Source organism: Sinocyclocheilus rhinocerous, unplaced genomic scaffold (assembly GCF_001515625.1).
Source record: "Sinocyclocheilus rhinocerous isolate Xijiao unplaced genomic scaffold, SAMN03320098_v1.1 scaffold2184, whole genome shotgun sequence".
NCBI classification, from domain to species: domain Eukaryota; kingdom Metazoa; phylum Chordata; class Actinopteri; order Cypriniformes; family Cyprinidae; genus Sinocyclocheilus; species Sinocyclocheilus rhinocerous.
This window is the reverse complement of record NW_015635537.1, coordinates 121,633-134,447: the sequence shown is the minus strand read 5'-3', so window position 1 is coordinate 134,447 and position 12,815 is coordinate 121,633. Positions and strand designations below refer to the sequence as shown.

Here is a 12,815-nt window from a genome sequence, read left to right as displayed (position 1 = left end):
GCCAGTGCTGCTTCCTCGAGAAAGTTTTTCATTCTCGCGTGTTTTAAGTCTTGTCAGTTTAAACATTAAAGTAATTTTAAGCCATGTAAAGCCCAAGATATCTCAATGCGGTACTCACGCACTGCTCAATGCGGTTTCTATGCGCACCGCTCACACACCTGAAGTGCACAAACAGATAGCCTTCTCAGACAGCAGGTGAATACCAATGGCTGTCTTGACAAGTATCCTTGTAAGCACAGTCGGTTGTTTTAAGTGAATGTAAACAGGGAAGAAAATATGAAATGTACATCAGTATAACGGATCCGTGCATTTCTTATGTAAATAATGTTAATCAAAAAGAGCAAAAGAAAATTGTTCGCTGCTTTGATGGATATTTGCTTTTATGCTAATGTTAATAAAGTAATTCGGTGTGACTACAGTAATGGGGGTTGGGGGGGTGACACGCCCCTTACTGCTGATTGGCTACAAGTTTGTTTAGCTATTCGGCCCGAATTAGTTTTCTAAAGCATTTTGAAAAATCGCTTACCCCACCTTTAAGCAAAAATGGTGCAGAAAAGGAAATTTAAGTGTAGATGACATTTTGATTATTAATGCAAAGACATTCAGCTATGATATTTTCTAGTGTGATCTACAGTAAGTGTCTGAAAAGTGTCCAAACAGTTTGATTCTCCGTATATAAGGCCTATCAGTGCAGTTTTAAAAATAAAGATTATTCATTAGCATCTGTGGTTTCAAAAAGAAGCTTTAAAATCTTTAAAACCTTTCCATACCACAAAATGTTCTTTCTAGTGGAAAAAGGTTCTTTAGATTAATAGGTTCTCTAGATTCACATTGACATAACATAAACAAACAAATAAATAAATACATAAAGCTATTTTAAGAAAAGTTAACTTTGGGGAACCAAGAGGCACACTTCTATCTCATTGCTTATTGAAAGTGTATCATTCATCTCCAATGAAACAGCCGGGAATTCACATACGTTTTTACACTTATACAGTACATCAACATTCAGGTTAAATTCACCAGTTTTCAACAGTAGAAGCACTCATCAAGAGCTTGTAACACTTCAAAGAGAAAGGAAAAATTGAAATCGCATCATATGACCCCTTTAAAGACATGTTTACAACATTTCTGTCTCTGAATTGGTGGGGCTTTAGGAATGTGAAGACTTGCTGAAAGGACCAGTAATTTTACATGCCACATTGATACGTGACAATACATACTTTGTTTTAAGTGACTAGTCTGCTCATCTGTGAGGAATGTAAACATGAATTACTCTCCTGTGAGACTGTAGTACCTGCCGGCAAAGATTTTCCATCAACAAGCACCTCGGCCAGATGATTGTCAGCAGCTGCTCCACACATCATCGACAACAACAACACTGATAAAGTTCTGTGGGTTTGTGACCACCCTTCTACAGCAGCTACAGACACAGCCTTCAAAGAGAAGTGCGCTTAATTGCATTGTGTGCACTTGTAGTATACTTCAAATCTTAAAAGCATATTTTTAAGAAAAACGGTACTTGCGGATATTATATAATTTATATTCACTAAAGTGTTCTTAAAGAAAGTTCACTTTCATGGCTGTTTTTTAAGTACACTTAAACTTACACTTAAGTACTAAAAATGCATTTTGTAATAATTAATTTTACTTCAAAAGTAAAAGTTTTACATCAAAAGTACTTGAATCCTTATATTTTAATCTTTGGTTACACTATTTTTAGGTGTCCTTGTTACACTGTAATTTTACATGTAAGTACTGAGCAATATTAATGTTTAAGTGAAGTATGTACTTCACAGCAGTAATGGACAGTGAGGCAAGATGAAGCAGTTTTCAGCTTTTATAAGCACTGAAATTCTAACCATCAATAATGCTGAGCCATGAAATACAACAAAAATGTGGTCCATCTGGTGTAAATTAAGCAATTTACATTAAAACTGGGGGTAAAATTACAAATAAATTAGATGCATTATCCAATACCAGATCTTTCTGCTGTTCTCATTATTTTATTTTTCTTAACAGTATTCATGAATCAACCACAAATGATTTAAGTAATGATATTTGTGGATAGTGAGGAAAGATTCAAGAAGCCAACACAAAACAAAGAACACAGAAGTCAAATAAAAGATGGCATTCTGCTTTCAGAAACAAGAATTCTCAGAAGGAAACAAAGAAAGTTCACATAAACTGCACATTCCACAAATATGGTACACAGCAGATGTTTTGACCTTTTTGACTGGATCCAGTGATGAAAATCATACAACATCATCATTTTGATAAAAAAATGCATTTTGCATGCAACCTGTTACTGCATGATTTTCTCCAGCACAAAAACTGTAACATTCCTTTCCGGAAATAACATTATTTGGACCACTTGTACATTTCTGCATTGTCATACTTCAATCTTAATCATTCAAGCCTGTTAACCAAATAAGTGTAAAAATGATCAAACCAACTTGTTTCTTTACTCGCTGTTTCAATTTATGGTGAATATAAATTTATACACAAACAAAAATTACCAAACTAGCTTTACCCTATTAACTTAATTTAGGCTAAATTTACAACCCTGTTACTTGTGAAGATTGGTTACAGGTTTGTAAAAATTGCAAACCCCTTAAAAAAATTGCAGACTGTCATGCCCATGGACTGTCTGTGTGTGTTTTTCTCCTCACGTGCTCCCCGTGACCCGGTTTTCCCATGTGTGATTGTCTCATTTGGTTCAGATGTGTCTCGTTAATTACCTAGTTTAATCCTGTATTTAAAGTGTTGTCTGCCCTATGTTCCTTTGTCTGGTGATAAACGTCTTGATGTGCTATGTGTGTCTACAGCCTGCCCTGTGTTTGGATTATTAAAGACTGTTGTTTATGATCATCCCTTGTCTCCGCGTTCCTTGCTCCTCTCTGGACCAACAAAAAGTTTATTGGCATGTTTTCCTCCCATTTTGTTTCCGTGTTTCATTCAGTGTTTTTTGTTTCCCATTGTTTCCCCATGGATCCCCTCGCCGCTTTGTTCGTCTACCTAGCCCATAAGGACCTGCACCTTGTGGAGTATGCGGTTGAGTTCAGCCAGCTCGCCGACCGATGACGGAGAGCCCGAGCCCGAGCCCGCTGCGACCGACGAGCCATTGCCAAACGGAGCGACAGTGCTGAGGATTGCTGCGGAGCTAGAGCTGCAAGTAACATCAGACCAGGTGCGAGAGCCAGCTACAACGCCCGCCACGAGGGAAAGGGCAGTGGACAGCGAGAGCACGGAGAGGAGCTCCGCCCCATGCACCATGGCTGAGGGTGAGCTTATTGTGGATCTGGGACTATGGTACGCTGAGGGGGGTCCCGAATTGGATTTATGGGCCGACCTGCCCCCTGTCCTTTCTCCTTCATCAGAGCCCTCTGTCAGTTCCATTCCCACGTCCGGCCCGCCGGCTGATTCACTCCCAAGCCCTATGATGACAGCAGCAATCTCCTTAACCTCAGCCCAAAAGAGGAGAATGAGGAGGAAAAGACTGTTGGCTCTAGCCCCTGACCAGAGTCGAGTGATGGCTCCAGCCCCTGACCAGAGCCCAGAGAGGGCTGCGGTTCCCGCGTCTGGCCCAGGGAGGGCCTCAGATCCCGACTCAAGCCCAGAGAGGGCCCCTGTTTCCACGTCCAGCCCAGAGAGGGCTGTGGTTCCCACGTTGCCCAGAGAGGGCCACAGATCCCGAGTCTAGCCCAAGGAGGGCTCCTGTTTCCATATCCAGCCCCGGGAGGGCTCCTGTTTCCACGTCCAGCCCAGAGAGGGCTGCGGTTCCAACATATGGCCCAGGGAGGGAGTTTGCTCCTGATTACAGCCCTGAGAGCCCGGAGGCTCAGAAATGCCCACCTACCCTCCCGCTCCTGCCTCCTCCACCGCTGTTGTCTGGCAGCCCCTCTGCTCACCCTCAGCCCACCATCTGTTCGGTGCGAGCACCGCGGGTCTGCCAGTCTCCATCATCGGCGTGGCTGGAGAATCCCTGGCTTCCGCCTCCAGCCTCTGAGTCCCAGACTCTGCCTTGGCCCGTCGACCAGCGGCTCCACCATGGCTCCTAGCTCCCTCCTCTCCGCCATGTCCCGGCAGTCCACTGGCTCCGCTGGGCTCCCTCGTCCCTCCGGCTCCGCCTTGGTCTGTTGTCGACCATCCGTCGCCCCGGGACTCCACTCCTCCGGTTGTGACTCGTCCCTCCGTCCCTCTGGCTCTGTCAGGCTCCTCCTTCCCTTCGGCTCCTTCTCGTTCTCGTACCCTGGCTCATCGGCTCTCCGTCTCCGCCTCGGGCTCCTCCACCACCTGCTCCGCAGCCGTCAGTCAGCCCCCTAGAGTCATCAGCCCTTCCTCCACCATGGCTCCTCCCTCCGTCGGCTCCACCGTGGGTCACCTTCATGGCTGTGGCCTGGGTCCAGCCATGGCTCCGCCTGCTCCAAGCCCCTCCTGCTCCATCTGGTACGCCCTGGCTGCTCCTGTATCTTCCCTGGCTCCTCCCCCTGTTGGCTCCACCATGGACTCTGTCTGCCGGCCCCCTTCCGGGTCCCCGTTCTCCTCCTGAGCCTCCTCCCTAGTTCCCACCCGTCCCTCCCTTTGTTGTTTCTACGGCGCGAGGACGTGGCTTCCAGGAGGGGGACGATATATCACGTCCATGGACTGTCTGTGTGTGTTTTTCTCCCCACGTGCTCCCCGTGACCCAGTTTCTCCCATGTGTGATTGTCTCATTTGGTTCAGATGTGTCTCGTTAATTACCTAGTTTAGACCCGTATTTAAAGTGTTGTCTGCCCTGTGTTCCTTTGTCTGGTGTTAAACGTCTTGATGTGCTACGTGTCTCCAGCCTGCCCTGTTTCCCTGCTTTTGGATTATTAAAGACTGTTGTTTATGATTATCCCTCGTCTCCGCGTTCTTTGCTCCTCTCTGTAGGAATCGTGAAACAGACAATAGAACAAACAATACAATATTTAGTTTGACCTACTGAAGTTGATGATCAACATTTTCTAAAGGCTGACCAATTCTTGAAGATGAAAAAGTTTTTAAGCCCTATTTTGTAAAGCACCAAAGATCTGTTATAAGACTGAAAACTCCAATTAAGGCAAAATTTGTTATTCAACATTCCAGTTGTTGTTCAAGACTTCTCCGTTGGCACATAAATTTGTAGGAAAAATACTGCTTCACTCGCCTCGAAAAACTTAAAAATCTGGCCTCCATTTAGTTGCCAGATTTCAATCAAACCAATGTAATGGAATTTCCTGAATTTGGTTGCTAAATTCACTGGCAAAATCACTTTTTTTTTTCTCAGAGCATGTCCAACATTTTGTGGCTTAGATTTTGTAGTTTTCAAAAACAGGACAAAATGTGCAGTACTAAATGAAAATAATATTTACATGATAAGAACAGCACACTGGCTCATCTTGCTGCACTCTCACAGTCTGCTGCTTTGTTATTTACTAGTTATTCTAACCTTTAACCGACCAGCACAACAGCAATACTTATAACGTGAGTTTGGGAGCAGGACTATCTGTTTGAATAACCAATGGTAGGTGAGGGGAGTGTTTAAGAAACCTTTTTAAAAACACTTGGTGAGGCTAATGGTGTGTAAGAAATGATTAACTTCATCTTAAAGACTAAAATGAATTCCTTTCATTGCACTGCACACACACACACTCTTTTTCATAAGGGTGAGGAGATGCAAACTCTAAACAGATGTAAATCTTGTCACCATATGGGGCATGAATACGAATGTGCTCTTTAGTGCCTCCTTTGTACAGTGCAAAACCCGCCCACTTGTTGAGTTTTGTTTGTCTAATGTTATGGATGGGACATGTGTCAAAGTGTCGAGTAGCTCTTTGTGAATGCAGGTTTTGTATGTAATGTATTTTGTCATTCATGTAATGTTTTTTTTTTCTCATTGTTAAACCCACTGTTGCTGCTGCCCTATTTCTAGCTTCATTCCTTGGCAACCTGTCTTGGCTGTTTGGCTCCTTTTCTTCCTCCTTTTTAAATTTGGCTAACATTGAATGATTGTGTAACTCCACAGCAACAAGCAAAGGGGAACCCCACAATGAACTACAGTGGATATTCACAAAACTTCGGAGCTTAAATAAAAGGTTTTGGTTATAGTTTGGACATTTAAATTATATATATATATATATATATAAATGTTATTTTTATATAAATAACAAAATATTATGAAATATATAAAATACATTATATTTTGTACATAAATGTAAATAAATGGACCATAATTTAGATAATATTTTATTAAATAAAAAACATTACAATAAAAGTATATTTGGTAATGCAAAATACTTTCTCCTATCCTAACATCAATACAAACTCTGTTTGGGACAGGAATAAAAAAAACAGGGATTGTTCAAGATTTTGACAAGATTTTGACAGTTCTGTTGTTTGAAACAGACTGAAACAGACATTTCGGCTAAAAAATACTTAATTCCACAAAAAATTAAGCAGAAGTGAAAATTCTCAGTAGCATCATCAGTCCCAAACAAGCTTGATAAAAATAACATCTGACATTGTGGTGTAACTTCAAATTTTTGGCCTATTTATTGTTGTATCTTTGACTTAAATAGTGATTATTTTAAGGTATGAAGGTTCAAACATGCATGAGTGTGGAAAACTGGTCATTGTTTAAACATGTGCGTCTATCTTTTTCAGATATGCTTTAGTTTAGTTTTTAGTGTAAACAAGACAAAACTCTACATCTGTAAAGAGTGTAGCTCTAATTTCAATGGAAATGTTTTTGTGTTCCTCTAGGTGTAGCCATTGATTAAAACATTAGGCTACATTTTTACCAGCTCTGTGCTTTTTTTTATTTTTTATTTTTTTGTATTTTTGTCAGCTACTTTTTTACTTTTATACAGTATATTTCTAGTAAATAAAGATAACTAAATTTGACTCACATGATGAATCACCATACAAAATATGTGGTAAAAATGTGACCTGTCCTATAGTAGTACACTGAAAGTTATCTGTAGAGTTTCAAAATTTCTGTTTTTACTTACAAGAAATATACAGAGTTTAATACAAGTTAAGCTCAGTCAACAACATTTGTGTGATAATGCTGATAACACCCCCCCACCCCCAATTTTTTTTTACTCATCCATCATTTCCATAAAAAACCAAGGCTATAATGAGGCATAATGGAAGTGAATGAGGCTCAAAGATTTTAAAAGCTGATAAAACTTCAATTCATTTTTGTAGTTGTTTTAGAGTTTTAAGTTTCATTGTCATGCCAACAAAGTTGTAAAATTGGATTTAACTTTACATAGAAAAAAGTTGTGATATTTCACACTAAAAACATGTTAATATGCATATTGTTTACATATTGAAACTATACTATTGAAACACTGAGTATTTTAATGTTTAAGGGTTGATCCAATTCACTTACATTATAAGTTCCTCACTGTAACTCAGATTTTTGCTATTTATTTTATTTTTGCTTTTATTTAATAATTTATAGATAAAGCAGTATAATTCTAAGACATTAGCATTAGCGAGTTTATTGATTCAGTGGAGTGCATCCAAACGACATGATAATAAGTCAAATGAATTTAAATTCAAATTTAAACAATCCTTTCAAACAGAGCTGAAATATCACTCATCTTTCTCTCAGAGATGTGCAGAAATACTTTGCAGAGAAAAGTATATTAATTATTTTCTTATGGTTACAGGTAAAACTATATATGTTTTTTTTAATTGTACGACATAAAATAGACAATGCATTAAATACATTGTAATGTGCTATATTAGAAATGAAAGCCAGTATTTCCCAACCACTTTGGCAAAATCTACTTGAGTCCAGCTGGAGCTCTAGAAGTTTCATTTCAAAAGCTAAAAGCCCAAAGCTCGTTGAGTTCAGGGGTGATTGCTGAGCTGATCAGACGGAGGAGTTGGCCGTGGGTTCTTCAGGAGAGCAGCTGGGCAGTGGCGAGTCTAACTCCGTCGCAGACACAGACTGACTCAGCTCCCTCAGCGAGCTCTTGGTGAAGTTCAAACACGACCTCCTCACCAGTTTACGCACCTTCTTGGTTAGCAGTACGTACAGAATCGGGTTGACGCAGCTGTTGAAGAAGGCCAGGCTGGTGGCGAGTGGGAAGCCCACGATGAGCACGGAGTGCAGGTAGGTGGTGTGATGCATGCTCAGCTCCATCAGGCTGAACGTGTGAAACGGCACCCAACACAAGAAGAAAGCAAGAATCACGGCAGAGACGGTTCTGGAGAAGCTGGTCAAGCGTACCGAGTCGGATCGGCGCATCTTAATAGCCAGCAGAACGCCGCTGATGGTGATGGTTGCAAACGGAAGCAGAAAGCCCACGATGGTGCGCAGCGACACCATCGCAATGTGCCTCACCGCTATCATGTGCCTGCTCTCATCGTGAAAGTTATTAAAACACACAACCTTCCCTTTATGCTGGATCACGTCACGGAATATCAGGGCCGGACAGCTTAGACAGCAGGACGTGATCCATATCAGCACACAGACCCACCAGGCCCTCCGGACGTTTCGATACCTTTCCGACCAGCTCATATGGGCCAGTGAGATGTAGCGATCCAAGCTCAGGACGGTCAGAAACAGCACGCTGGCGTACATGTTCATGGTGCACACGAACGAGTTCAGCTTGCACACGGTCTTCCCGAAGAGCCAGTGAAAGTCTCGCAGCACGTAGTCGATGGAGAATGGCAGGAAGAGCACAAACACAAAGTCGGCGATGGCCAGATTCTGCAGCCAAACGCTGTTCACGGTCCGGTTGCTTTTGAAGGCGGTCACCCAGATGACCAGGCCGTTCCCGATTACTCCCAGAGTAAACGCCAGGCTGTAGATGATCACTGATATGATGTGAAGAGCTTCTCTCTGAGTGTAGCCTCCAGCCTTGGTCTCCTCCACATTTCCATAGTCCACGTATTCATAAGTGCCGTTTAGATAGTCCCCGTCTTCCTGGGTCATCATTCTATAAACAAAATAGGAAAGAAAAATCACAAATAAGATTTCTTTAAAATCTATTGTGAGATTAATGAGATTAAATGGAGATTTTTGCTTAAAGTTGAAGTTGACTCCCCCACTTGACATTGGTCGGTTAAACAGTTAACCCCGCCCCATTGTCACACCATTGGTTGAGCCAATGCTACTGGGTTGGGCTGCTTGGGATGATCAAGTAAACAGATAACCTAGGCTCATTCGAGAACTGTGGCAATATTTCTGTAAAATGATACGAAGAGTTCATTTGAAAAACTGATAACTTCGGGGTTTTTTTACATGTTCAAAAATCATGTTTTCTTTATCCTGCATTCCAAATAACATCAATCAAACTGCAGTTGGGTTGTTTTGATTAAATACAGTTAACCCCGCCCCATTGTCACACCATTGGTTGAGCCAATGCTACTGGGTTGGGCTGCTTGGGATGATCAAGTAAACAGATAACCTAGGCTCATTCGAGAACTGTGGCAATATTTCTGTAAAATGATACGAAGAGTTCATTTGAAAAACTGATAACTTCGTTTTTTTTTTACATGTTCAAAAATCATGTTTTCTTTATCCTGCATTCCAAATAACATCAATCAAACTGCAGTTGGGTTGTTTTGATTAAATAATAATAACTAAAAAAAATACAGCTAACTAACACAATAAAAACACAATAAAAACATGATAACACATGATTTATGAAAATGAATAAAAACTGAGTTATCTGTTGTCTGAGTTCTAAACATGTCTTGCATGTTTTCCGACACTTTTAAAGTGAAGTGTCTATTGAGTGACGCAAAAAAATGCTTTCATTTGCAAAACAGCAACATTTTATTACGTTGGTCGTTGTACGTATTGTAAAATTTTGGAAAAGTAAAAGTGATCGCAATAGACGTTTAATGCTCACGTTTGAAAATAACTTGGCAGCACCAACTCTAAACCCTAACCTAAACCTTACCAACAGTGTTAACCAATCCAATCGTGAGATAAAAATGCATTTGCTGAAGCAACCATGCCATTTTAGCTTGCTTCTACAAGTCTTTGTGCTCTTTTATCATGATTTGTGTTTCTCAGGATGCATACCAAGCGCTGTACCAGGTGAGCTGCTGAGCAAGTTTACTATATCATAAATGCTTACTTCAAAATGTATTCGTTTACAAGCACAAGAATAAAAGTTGTTGGTATTTTACTGCCTCTAATGTTAATTTCAGCTGGAAACTGCAGTGAATATGTAAGTCTTGTAAGGTTTCAAACAGAGCAATGTTTTAATAGCACCACAGAGTGTTTACTCTTTTCAGGGGAATCAGCCTACAAAAAATACTGTAATACTGTAAGTATTAAAGGGGTCATATGATGCGATTTCAATTTTTCGCCAATCATAACGCATTGGATAGCTGGCCAATCAGAGCACACCTCGCTTTTCAGACCGATTAGTTTTGTAAAAATCGACGCGTTTCAAAAAGGCGGGGCATAGAGGAGAAACAATAATGTACAGTATGTGGAAAATAATGTGTTTTTTTTACTTTAAACCGCATAAACACATTTCATTACACCCAATACACAAAATAATGTTCTTTTTAGCAGCATCATATGACCCCTTTAACCTTTGCTTAATAAACTGAGTTTCAGCATTAAAAAATAGACACATCTCGACAATTTTTCAAACTGCGCTCGTATTTAACAAGATACTAAATTCTCCAATCAAAAGTACACATTTTTTTAGCTCAATACATTTACTATATGTCAAAAACTGTCTCATTTGTATCTATTCTTATTCCTTCTAAGGCAAATTTGGCACATATTCGAAACATAACAGATTTCCAATAAGCCACTTGAGTTATTAAAGAGCCACACCTGAGCAACCACTTTCCTCTGTGAATCGCACAGAAGTATTTTAACAGACACACAGACTTATAACAGAGTCTCTCTACTTTATGTCTAAAACATGAAAATATTGAACATGTTATTCTCTCTGAGTAGGCCTAGATCAAAATTGATCCCAGATTTTGCAACTATCAAGGCGCCTCAATCCAAACACACTCTTTGAAAGACATTTCAGAGTTAGAGAATTACCTGACAGCGTCCTGCTCACAGACTTCAGCTCCTCTGCAAGAATTCCTGTGTCGATTTCACAAAAAGATTTGTGATATCCCTGATGGGTGTTTCCCTGTTATTGTTCTGGCAGCAGAATGAGAGAGAGAGTGAGATAGAGGGTAAGAGAGGTGAAGGAGGAGTGCAAAGAAAGGATGTGGACTGAGTATGCACTTCCACACACACACACACACACACACACACACACACTCACTCACTCACTCACACACACACACACACACACACACACACACTTTTGTCCCTTCATAAAATCATTCCCGTGTTTTGTTTTCTGTGCCTTCAGGAGCACTGGGGTCTGTGGCCAGAGTTTTGCCAGCATGCGCACAGAAGGTTTTTATGATTCTGCTCTGTCACTAACTCACAAACCTCTCACTCAACAGGAATGTTTCTCTGCAGGATCTTTCCATATGTGCTTCCAGAGGACTTTATGATCCTAAAGAGAGATGTAGGATTTTTCTCTCTCTGGAAATGTGATCTGTTAAGAAACGTGACTGCCATTGTGATGGGGTCAACACAAATTAGTTCATGTCACAACTGAGCTGTCATTGCATGCACACAGTGCAATGAGCAACAACTGATATTATATAGAAAGCTAATTATGACACACCGCTGCAGAATGAATCAAAACTTGAGAAATAAGGGCAGAGATGTTTTCATAGACTGCCCTGCCAAATAAAATCAGAACCCAAACAAGGTTTTATGGTGTGATTATGCCACTAAAGCACCTTTTTAAGTTTCTCAAAGAACTTTACATTCACTGGTAGTTCTTTACAAAACCATTATGACAAAAAAAAAAAAAAAAAAAATCCATAAATCAACATCTATTGAATCTAAACCGTCAAGAACTTGTTGTTTTTGCCAAATTTAAAATGATATAAAAACAGCGACTGAAGGACTTTCATTGTTTAATGAGTTTGATGCATTTAGTGCGTCTGTGGTAAATTCACTGGAAAACGGTTAGCCTAACAGTTCGTAACCAGAATACGGTTTTATAATAAAGTAGTTAAATAAAATAAAATATACTGTAATAAAAGCGTTACCATACCTTGTTTGTTGTCGAGGATGTTGTTCGCTAGAGTAGGTCGCAACCCTCAAATCTTTACGCAAATGCTTCCCCCATTAGTTGGAAGCTGTAAAGCCGTGTAAATTGTCGCGTCCATTTTTGACACAAATAAATACTTTTACACATAAAACAAATAAATAATTTTGTGACAGTAAATATATTTATAATGTATTTACAACCTCTAGACTTCTTTTGAAAACATCCTGAATAAAATATATCACAGTTGCTACAAAACATATTAAGCAGCACATCTATTTTCAACACTGATACGCCTAATAGTAAGATATGTAGGTTACACTTTATTTTAAGGTGTCCTTGTTACAGTGTAATTATACATTTAAGTACTGAGTAATATTAATTAACTACATGTACTTAGGCTACTATATGGTTAGGGTTAAGATTAGGGTTACTTCCATGTAATTATGCATAATTATTTGTTAATATTATAGTAAGTACATGTAACATGTGTAACAAGGACACCTTAAAATAAAGTGTTACCGAAATGTATCTTAAGAAGCAAATCAGAATATTAGAATGGTTTCTAAAGGATCGTGTGACACCGAAGACTGGTGTAATGATGCTGAAAATTCAGCTTTGCATCACAGAAATGGCACATTTATTTTTCTGACAGTCTAATGACCAGTTAAAGCATTTTACAGACCTAGTCTC

At 40.0% G+C, this 12,815-nt stretch overlaps 1 protein-coding gene across 1 annotated transcript; it reads right to left on the bottom strand.

Moving 5' to 3' along the window:
- Nucleotides 1-7,348: 7,348 nt before the first annotated feature.
- LOC107747228 (G-protein coupled receptor 1-like) lies at nucleotides 7,349-12,230 on the bottom strand. Its single transcript, XM_016561678.1, has 3 exons — nucleotides 12,129-12,230; nucleotides 11,045-11,149; nucleotides 7,349-8,960 (listed from the first exon to the last, which is right to left on the bottom strand). Exon 3 carries the CDS (start codon nucleotides 8,957-8,959, stop codon nucleotides 7,889-7,891), a length of 1,071 nt encoding a protein of 356 aa, XP_016417164.1. The 5' UTR covers nucleotide 8,960; nucleotides 11,045-11,149; nucleotides 12,129-12,230; the 3' UTR covers nucleotides 7,349-7,888.
- Nucleotides 12,231-12,815: the final 585 nt, after the last annotated feature.